The sequence below is a fragment of the Dendrobates tinctorius genome, unplaced genomic scaffold, assembly GCF_039654945.1.
Source record: "Dendrobates tinctorius isolate UK_male_01 unplaced genomic scaffold, ASM3965494v1 ptg000038l, whole genome shotgun sequence".
Lineage (NCBI taxonomy): Eukaryota > Metazoa > Chordata > Amphibia > Anura > Dendrobatidae > Dendrobates > Dendrobates tinctorius.
The window spans coordinates 28,972,731-28,983,492 of NW_027361706.1; the positions used below are offsets into that span (position 1 = coordinate 28,972,731).

Genomic DNA, 10,762 nt, shown 5'->3' on the forward strand with positions numbered 1-10,762 from the left:
CCCTGTGCCCACATTGGTCCGGGTATCTTGGGCAGGGATCTGGCGCCTTCTTTGTCCTCGCCGGGATGTTACAGCAGGCTGTGGGGGAGCCCCGGATCTGGGCAGTTGGGCTGCTGCTCATGTTGCCCTGCTCCTCCAGTATGGCTGATGGTGCAGCAGCAGACGGTCCTGGTGGTAGGGTTCTCCTGAGAGGATTCTTCACCCATGCTTCTTGTAGGGGGAGAAGATGGGCCAGCCACCTCATCCCCTACAGGATCAATGATGGGCTCTGTATCTGAGTCTGTTCCTCCGTAAGGTTGGACTGAGTTCTGTTATGAAATAATAGAACAGAGCCAAAAATGCATAAATATTTTTGGCCCTGTAAAGTATCGGTGTAATGTGGTGTGAGGTATCTACTTACGGTCTCGGATCCAGAATAGGGGCGAGGAAGGAGAGGTGGTCATAATAGATGTATTTTCGCTTGACGTATCCCGCATCCCCACTCATGGACCGCTGCTGACGTTCCCGCCTGTACTGATCGCGGATGCTGCGCCAGCATTTCATCACATCTTCCACTGCAATGTGACAGGAAATATTCTCAATTTAACATATTTGATCGGTCAAATTTGCTACCAGTAGTCTAGGCATGTGGCCTTCTGGGGTGTGCTTTCTACCCAGGGTGACATATCTAATTGGGGCATCCAGGCCAGATACACAAGGTCAGACTAGTTCATGTATCAAGTAACTACACTTAATAACTTGGTTGGCTAAGGCTACTTTCACACATCAGGTTTTCGGCGTCAGGCGCGATCCGGCGTCGTGCCGGAACGCCGGATCCGGCAAATGTTTAGTAAAACCGGATGTGACGGATCCGGTTTTCTGCCGGATCCGTCTTTTTCTTGACAGACAAAACCGGATCCGTCTCATCCGGTTCATCCGTTTTTCTATCCGTTTTTCGACGGATTACGCCGGATCCGGTTTTTAAAATTGACCCTTGTGGCCTTCCGAACGGGATTGGCTACTGGAAAACTATATATAGAGTGTTCCTACAGCCCTTCTTTGACAGGTTGTCGAGGAGAAAGTGCAGGTTGGAGAGAAGAGCAAGTTACTGGCGAAGATGGATGTTGTCATTGGAAATATTTTGAAGAATTTGGCGGATTTTATAGCGGAGGCGAATCGTTTGAGGGTGATTGTTCTGGAGAAGGAGAGAGCGAGACAGCAGCGCATCAGGCATCGTAGACGACGTTTGTGGATCCACCCCATCACAGCCAAGAGAATGACGCGTGGGGTCTATTCTACACTCTGCATGGACCTTCGACGAAACCCGGATAAATTTTTTGGATATGTTAGGATGAAAATGGAGAATTTTGATTACTTGGTGGAGCGCATTGCACACCTCATAAGAAAAGCGGACACCTATTGCCGCTTCTCTGTTTCACCCGCAGAGCGTCTGATGGTGACTTTAAGGTAAGCCACATTTATTGGATGTGATCGCATCAGAGCACACTTTCACTGCAATCTTGTTGGTGGTAGTTTGTATCTCCAAGTGTTATAGCTCAGTTTTGGTATGTAATGCTGTGATTTAAAACTAATTTATTGTTTTTTAATTCCCCACAGATTTCTTGCAACTGGAGAATCCCTTTCGTCACTGCATTTCCAGTACAGACTCGGCATTTCCACCATATCTGGAATTGTGAAGTACACATGCCGTGCACTGTGGGACTCCTTAGCTGAAGAGTTTTTACCAGAGCCCACAACAGAGAGGTGGATTGAAATTGCTGACAAGTTTCAACAGATACGTCAGTTTCCCAACTGCTTGGGCGCTGTGGACGGGAAACATATCCGCATTGTAAAGCCAGCTGGATCGGGATCGGAATATTTCAATTACAAGAAATATTTTTCAATTGTCCTCATGGCCATTGCTGACGCGGAATACAAATTTATTGCGGTTGATATTGGGGCCTATGGCCGCTCCAATGACTCTCAAGTTTTCAAACTGTCTGCCATGGGGCGTAAACTGTATGGAAACACCTTCCAGTTCCCACCACCTAGACCGCTGCCGCAAACATCTGGTCCACCTATGCCATTTGTCTGTGTAGGGGATGAAGCCTTCCAGCTGTCAGAACACCTTTTGAAACCGTACTCTAGCAGAGGATTGACAAGACCAAAACGCATTTTTAATTACCGCCTCACAAGAGCAAGAAGAATGGTTGAATGTACCTTTGGTATTCTGACAGCCAAACGGCGGGTCCTATTGACTGCGATCAACCTCAAGACAGAAACTGTGGACGAGGTGATCAAAACGTGCGTGGTACTCCACAATTTTGTTATCTGCAAGGAACCCATTTCCATTGAGGACACCTCTGAAGAAACCACCTTGCAAGATTACCATGACATTACCACTAGAAGTTCTGTGACGGTTTCAATAATGAGGGACAATTTTGCACTATACTTTATGTCACCTCAAGGCAGAGTACACTGGCAGGATGACAGAGTGTGAAAGATTTGTGCCCTAACCAAACTTGTGTACCTTCTGTACCAACAGTATATACCTTTGCCAACCAAAGTTGGCTATCTTGTCATGGTCTCTATTTTTAGCTTTAGGCCACAGGTGTGTACCTGGTTGTGTTTTATGCAAAGTATTTCACCTTTTAACAAAAGTTGTGTACATTGTTAGGAAATCACCAACAATAAACACAACTTTTTAGGTGAAATACTTTGCTTCAAACACAACCAGGAACACAACTGTGGCAAAAAGCTAAAATTTACCCACAGTTATATACCTGGTTTTGAATACCTTTTTACCTTTGAAATACCCTGTATTTAACCTTTTTTTTAAACATATTTCGCCGCAGAAAGAAATGACAGACAACCAGTGTAAACAATAATTTAACTTTTATTTAAAATATTTTTTTTTGTGTAAACTGTTTTTAAAGTTAAAAAAACTTTTTTAATAAAGGTTTGAAACCAACCAAATGGGCATTTTTATTACAAAAAAAACATTATAACTCGGTGTAGTGTGGGGTGGAAATACTGCTGGAGGGGCTGCGGGACACTTCGACAATGGGAGTGTGGAGAGAGGACTGGGATCGTGGTGGGGAAGGAACAGTTAGAGGTGATGGTGTGGAAAAAGCTACAGAATGGGTGGACATGTGGGAGGCAGAAGAGGTGGTGGGCGGTGGAGTGGAGGGTTGGGCAGGGACTGTAGGAGCAGATGATGTTGATGGAAAGTTGTATGGGGAAGGAGTTTGGTACGGGGAAGGAGTTTGGTACGGGGAAGGAGTTTGGTACGGGGCAGGTTGCTGGAAGTGGGGAGATGTCTGGTACTGGGGAGGTTGCTGGTACTGGGGAGGTTGCTGGTACTGGGGAGGTTGCTGGTATGTAATAGGAGGGGGAGGATGGAAAGTGGCTGGAGGGGGTGCAGATGTAATAGGAGGGGGAGGATGGAAAGTGGCTGGAGGGGGTGCAGATGTAATAGGAGGGGGAGGATGGAAAGTGGCTGGAGGGGGTGCAGGTGGAGGAACTACAGTGGTGGGAGGTGGAGGTTGGGAGGTAACCTGCTGGAGAGCACCGTGGCATGAATGCATTACATGCATCTGCTGGGTAGGAGATAGTGTTGCCATGCGCTCCACAACAGACCTGAAAAAGGTGTGGTTTGGCGAAGATCTTGCTTCTGAATGCATGGTTTGCAGAAGTGTCTTCACCTCCAGAATGCTGGAGTTGATCTGCTGAAAGCCTGCGGAGATTTGCTCTGACATGACTTTTAGACAGTTCTGGAAAGATGCATTCAGATGCAAGAACTCTGGCGCATAACTCTTTTCCTGACCCCTCTGCCGCTGCCGCCCAGTACCCGCAGGTGTACTAGAGGTGGCAGGGGCAGAAGGGTGGGGTAAAGGGAAAGCGATCTCCTCACCAGCAGCTTCATGTAATGTAGGCGGCCACGATGCTCCTGTGCTGGTGCTGGTGGATGGGACAGATGGGTCGAATGTGTGGGAAGGCTGGGAAGGTGCAGATGTACCAGGGCGGTCGAAGTGTCCCTCGGTGCCGGTCTCCTCAGGGATCGCCTCAGAAGGGTCCAATCGTGCAGGCTCCCGAGTGCTGCTCACCGTGCTGTGGAATAAAGAGAAAAAAAACCAATTAAAATAGTGACATGGTATGGCCCTGGCTGAAAAAAAAAAGTTACATGTAAACATTTTTTTGTCACATGTGGTGTGTAATATTTACCTTCTGGTGAGCATTGTCTCCCGGAGGAACGACAGGGCTCGTGCGTACTTGTACTTGCTCCTGCGTCCTCCAGATCCACTCGGGGCCCGCATCTCTTTATTGAACTCCTTCTTGAAACGATCCCTCACAGACCGCCACCGCTTCACAATTCTCTCCCCTGAAACGAGAAAGGACAAAGTGGTTAGTATACAACATCAGTGTTTCCCAAACTCCAGTCCTCATGGTCCCCAGGGGTCATGTTTTCAGGATTTCCAAAGTAAATAGAAATCCTGAACACATGATCCGTGGGGACCACGAGGACTGGAGTTCGGGAAACACTGGTTTAAATCAAGCAACCGGTACTGTATATACTTACGCTCTTTAATCTGGGCCCGAGCTTCGAGGTCCTCCCAGCGGTCCACAAGGAGCGAACAGATTTCCTCCCAGAGTCGTCGGGTAACGATCAGGTCAGCGTGGCGGCGGTCAGCCATATTCCAGAGCGGCTCCCTTTCTCTGACGAGATCGATGAGGCGGTCCACATCAATCCCTCCATCCTCACCGTCAGAGTCGGGAGCACGCTGTGAAGGCTGTTAAAGAAAAAGAGAAAAATAACATAATTAGCCTCCACAAAAGAAATGAAATAAAAAGTGCAAAAAAAACAAAGCAAAAATATTTATACTTACACGCTGGTGACCGCCGCGTTGCTGTCGCCGACGACCCTGGGAGGCACTGCGAGGACCTCTTGGCCGAGCACCAGATTGGGAAGACTAGAGAAGAAAACAAAAAATGTTATGTCTTTGGATGTAGGCATTTGTTTGCTGTGTGTGGTCTGCAGAACATTGTTTTCTATGTGTTGTGTGTAGTGTGATGTTGTGTTTCTGCGTTTGATGCAAAAAACTTACAAATTGTGAGCCCACTCCAAGTGTCTGTCCACCCCTTCCTTCTTCTTCAGGGAGCTCCTCTTCATCTTGTGATTCCTGTTTTGAAATAAAAGGCAATGAATACACATATATTACAGAGATGATGGATTTTGGAAATAAAAACTTACCGTCAAACGCTGACGATGCGAGGGAGGGCTCCCAGAAGATGTGCTGTCTTCCTCATGGCCAGACTCCATGGCTGTGGGTGGTGTTTCTGCTGCTGCCATTGCTGCTGCTGCTGCTGCATCTATTGGGCGGCTGTTGAATAAAGAGAAACAAAGGGCCAATGAATATCTTGATATTCCATAGCCCTAGTTTGGAGGAATGGGGGATTTGATAATTACCGTCTCTCATCTGCTGCTGGACTCCCCTCCCGTTGTTCAGCATGCTGCTCCATTTGGGGTGGTGCTGATGGTGCTGCTGCAGATGTCTGCTGCCTTCTCCTGCTCCTGGTTCTTGGCTTGGGTGGCATGTTCGGTGTGGCTGAGGGTCCCATTGTCTTGCTTTTATATATGTCCTGTGGGCAGAGCTACTGAGCATGCTCAGACCAAAGAAACCGGATCCGGCGCATTGCGGCGCTCATAGGCTTTCATTGTATGAAAAAGCCGGACACGCCGGATCCGGCGTGTCCGGCTTTTTCGCCGGAGACAAAAAACGTTACAGTAGCCGTTTTTTCCAGACGCCGGATCGCGTCACATTGCCGGATCCGGCGAAAATCGGATGAAACGCATGGCCATCCGGCTCGATCCGGCTCTAATGCAAGTCAATGGGGGGGAAACCGGATCCGGCATTGCATTTCGCCGGATCCGGTTTTAGTCAAAAGCGCCGGATCGCGCCTGACGCCGAAAACCTGATGTGTGAAAGAGGCCTAAGAGGATGAGGAGCTTGTGGCCTGGGCCAAATTATGGCAGTGTCAAACCATGTGTCACATCAAAATCTACCAGCCTCATGAGGAAAAAAGTACAAGCACAGGAAGGGGGGGGGCTGATTCTGTATGCATTTTTTGATGTGAGGTAATTTTAATCATTTTTTGGCTTGTACTTACTCAGTTTCTGCTGCTCCTCATGTAGCCGATCACTAAAATCATGGAACATCTGGCGACATATGCGCCTCCATGATGCCTCCTTTCTTGCCCGGTTCGCATAATGGGCATCACGTTGGTCCAAGAGTTCTGGCCGCTCCCGCACCAGTACAATCAGCATCTCCACATTTAGGAAATATGGCGCCATGACGCTGCTGTACTCCGTGGAGGCGTACTTCCTGGATGTCTGGAGCGCTTTTTGAGCTCATTTGCATGTCTAGGCTTCCTGATGATGGATTGGCCCCTTTCCTGTCACTAGCCAAAAGACCTGCATATTTCTCGCATGTCACACGTGTGGTCCGTGTGTAATCCGTATTTTTTGCGCACCCATAGACTTGCATTGGCGTACTACGAGCGTAGTACGCTGACAATCGCAGCATGCGTAGAATATGGACGAGAAATATACGGCTTTTGGGAGCAAACCCATAGAGAATCATTGGTCCGTGTGTAATGCATGCTTTTAACGCCTCTCACTAGTCCGTATTCCTCTGTAGTGTGACTCCGGCCTAAAGGAGTTGTCTGGTCTAAGTTGAGAAATCTGCAGTCACTCTGACTTATGAAATCCCCCCAGCACATGAACTGCGTGCTATGAGGATTTGCGAGTTCCTGAGCCGGGATTGGCAGGTATGTATGTAAGGAGGTGACAGAGAAACTCACATGCCTCCTCTCCCCTGGACACTGTTCGGCAATTACATGCAGCACCCTGTTGTTTTACTAATGTATTGTGCAGGACAGTGGCTCAGTGGATAGCACTGCAGCCTTGCAGACAGAACAGAGTCTGGCTAGAGGTACGGCTGTGAACGAGGAGAGTAATGAGAGAGAAATAAAGGACCCTGTACCCATCAGATAGCTCTCGTCTGAAAGCTATTTTTCCCCAGCTCCCCCATATACAGGAATACTCGGCTTGGTCGAGCACTTCTGCATTCCGTATGAGAGAAATTCCTCTGCCCAGAGTTTATCTCCCACCAGAACAAAAGGATTAGTCATTAAAATTCCTCTGGGTGGTCCCTTCTTTGCCCCTACATTATCTGTCAGAGACATAGTAGACGCCCATACATTTTAGACTGTCAGCTGATGGAGGAGTAAGAGGTCTGGTGAGGACCATTATAACATGAAATCTAAAGAAAATCAGTATCAGACCCTAGGAGAAACAAGTATTATAGATCTGTCCCTATTTCCTGCTGTGTTCTCCAGAAGAAGCTTTTATGGATCCAATTAGTAAGACATATCTGTATTTTATCCCTTTAATTTTATACTGCTCTTGATTCTATGTATGTCTTTGTGCTATTCCATCTTTTGTAACCTTTTTAAGTCTTGTACTTATTTTTGTACATTAACTCTTAAATTTGAGTTTGTCCCTCATTGCACCAATCTCGAGGAGAAAAAATAGCAGGGTTGTGTTACCTCGTGGCCAGAGTGCAAGCAGTGAACTGTTTAGGAGCTTAGGAAAGCTGGAGGTGCATGTTCAGAGTGTGTTGCCCAGTGGTATCTCACTGGCCTGGTAAAACAGCGAGTGGTGGCAGCATAAAGTGTGGTGTGGATGTGGGGACTGTCTGTGGGGTGCGTGAAGCTAATCGTCTGGCTATTGTGATAAGTGAGTGAATGAGTAAGTGAACCCCCACTTACAAGCATGTGTGTCATGAGCTAGTGGTGCTCATGACAAATCGTTGGCAGCGGTAGTGGTGTTTGTGACCCTGCCCCCTAAATAAGTGATAAGTTGATGTTGTTGAGCTGCAGTGAAAAGAGTAGTGTAATCACAATGCTGCATGTCAGGGCGAGGAGCTGATTGGTGCTTCTCTGACCCCAGTAGCATATCTTCCAACTTTTGAAGAAGGGAAAGAGGGACAAAGGATGCGGCGCGTGCAATGCTCCGTGGCAAATTTTAGGCCACGCCCATAGCCACACCCATTTCACAACTAGTCACACTCATGTCCACGCCCAACCGCACCCATTTAGCACTGGTGATCACACTGACTGGTACTGAGGAAAAGAAAGAAAGAAAGAAAATAGAGACAGAGAAAAAAAAACAGAGAGAGAAAGAAAGGAGAGCGAAAGAGAAAGCAAGAACAGAGAGAGGAAGAAAAAGAGAATGGAAGAACAGAGAGAGAGAAAGAAAGAAGAAAGAACAGAGAGAAAGAAAGAAAGGGGAAAGAAAGAACAGAAAGAAAGAATGAAAGAAAGAAAGAAAAGAACAGTGAGAGAAAAAAAGATGGGACAGAAAAAAGAACAGAGGGAGAGCGAAAGAAAGAAAGAGGGGAAAGAAAGAACAGAGAGAAAGAAAGAGGTGAAAGAAAGAAAGAAGAGAGAGACAGAAAGAAAGAAAGAAGTAAAGAAAGAAAAAAAAGAGGGGAAAGAAATAGAAAGAAAAAAGAGGGGAAAGAAAGAACAGAGAGAGAGGAAGAAAGAACAGAGAGAGAAAGAACAGAGAAAGAAATAAGGAGAGGGAAAGAAAGAACAGAGAGAGAGAAAGAAAGAACAGAGAGAAAGAAAGAGGGTAAAGAAAGAAAGAACAGAGAAAAAGAAATAAAGAGAAAGAAAGAACAGAGAGAGAAAGAAAGAGGGGAAAGAAAGAAAGAAAGAAAGAGGGGAAAGAAAGAACAGAGAGAGAGAACAGATAGAAAAAAGAACAGAGAGAGAGAAAGAGGGGAAAGAAAGAACAGAGAGAAAGAAAGAGGGGACAGAAAAAAAGAACAGAGGGAAAGGGAAAGAAAGATAGAGGGGAAAGAAAGAAAGAACAGAGCGAGAGAGAAAGAAAGAATAGAGAGAAAGAAAGAGAAAAAAAAGAAAGAAAGAACAAAGAAAGAAAGTAAGAAAGGGGAAAAGAGGGGAAAGAAATAACAGAGCGATAGAGAGAAAGAAAGAGGGGAAAGAAAGAACAGACAGAGAAATAAAGAGAAAGAAAGAGAAAAAACAGAAAGAAAGAAAGAACAGAGAGAGAAAGAAAGAAAGAGGGGAAAGAAAGAACAGAGAGATAGCAAGAAAGAAAGAGGGGAAAGAAAGAACAGAGAGAGACAGAGAAAGAACAGAGAGAGAGAAAGAAAGAAATAAGTAAAGAAAGAAAGAAAGAACAGAGAAAAAGAAAGCGAGGAAAGAAAAAGAAAGAAAGAAAGAAAGAAAGAGGAAAGAAAGAACAGAGAGAGTGAAAGAACAGAGAGAAAGAAAAAAAGAAAGATTAGAGAGGGAAAGACAGAACAGAGAATGAGAAAGAAACAGAGAGAAAGAAAGAACAGAGAAAGAAACAGAGAGAGAGAGAGAGAAAGAAGGAAAGATTCTATAAAGATACTATAGCAGCCTGGCTCCCATTGTAATACCCACCTGAGCCTCCCAATGCAGGACATATCATGATCCGCTCACATGGCCGGCATCCCCGATTCCAAAGCGATCATGCTGTCCGCGCTGTCAGAGGAGGACTTGGTGATGGATCTGAAGCATTCCTGGTTCCGTCACAATCTCATCATGAAATGACCTCATTTCCGGTCAGCTTCCAGCACATCACTTCCGATGGACTGTCATGTGCGAGTTTTAAAGTGCTCCTCGGGGCTCCGCCATGTACTCCTGTGTCCGTGGGAAAAGCCCGCTTTGTATGCCTCGCACACACTTGGCTTCACTCCGTACATCCTGTACACATATGGCTCCACTCTGTACACACACTGCTCTGCTCCGCATAACCCATACACACGCAGCTCCGCTCCATACACCAAGTACACACACAACTCTGCTCCGTACACCTGCGGCTCCGCTCCGTACACCTCGCACATGCACGGCTCCGCTCTGTACACCTCGCACATGCGCGGCTCCGCTCTGTACACCTCGCACACGCGCGGCTCCGCTCTGTACACCTCGTACACGCGCGGCTCTGCTCTGTACACCTCGTACACGTGCGGCTCCTCACTATACACATCGTACACTTGCGGCTCCGCTCTGTACACCTCGTACACACGCGGCTCCGCTGTGTACACCTCGCACACGCGCGGCTCCACTCTGTACACCTCGTACACGTGCGGCTTTGCTCCGTACACCCTGTATACGCGCGACTCCACTCCGTACGCCCCGTACACACGCGGCTCTGCTCCATGCGCACGATACACACGTGGCTTCGCTCTGTACACTTCATACACACATGGCTTCGTACACCTCGTACACACGCGGCTCAGCTCCATACACCTTGTACACACACGGCTCCGCTCCATACACACGTGGCTTCGCTCTGTACACATCATACACACGTGGATCTGTACATCTCGTACACACGTGGCTCTGTACATCTCGTACACACGCGGCTCCATACACCTCGTACACACGCGGCTCCGCTTCGTACACCTCATACACACGTGGCTCCGCTCCATATATTTCATACACACGCGGCTCCGCTCCGTACACCTCATACACACGTGGCTCCGCTCCGTACACCTCGTACATGAGTGACTCCGCTCTGTACACCTCATACACACGTGGCTCCATACACCTCATATACGTGCAGCTCCACTCCGTAATCCTCGTACACACGCGGCTCCGCTCTGTACACCTCGTACACGCGAGGCTCCGCTCTGTACACCTCATACACATGTGGCTCCGCTCC

The 10,762-nt window shown here is 47.4% G+C and overlaps 1 protein-coding gene across 1 annotated transcript; it reads right to left on the reverse strand.

The window, feature by feature from the left end:
• Positions 1-2,832: 2,832 nt before the first annotated feature.
• Positions 2,833-4,365, reverse strand: LOC141088375 (uncharacterized). The gene is made up of 2 exons (XM_073574394.1): positions 4,204-4,365; positions 2,833-4,089 (listed from the first exon to the last, which is right to left on the reverse strand). The coding sequence occupies exons 1-2, from the start codon at positions 4,293-4,295 to the stop codon at positions 2,982-2,984; spliced, it is 1,200 nt and encodes a 399-aa protein (XP_073430495.1). The 5' UTR covers positions 4,296-4,365; the 3' UTR covers positions 2,833-2,981.
• Positions 4,366-10,762: the final 6,397 nt, after the last annotated feature.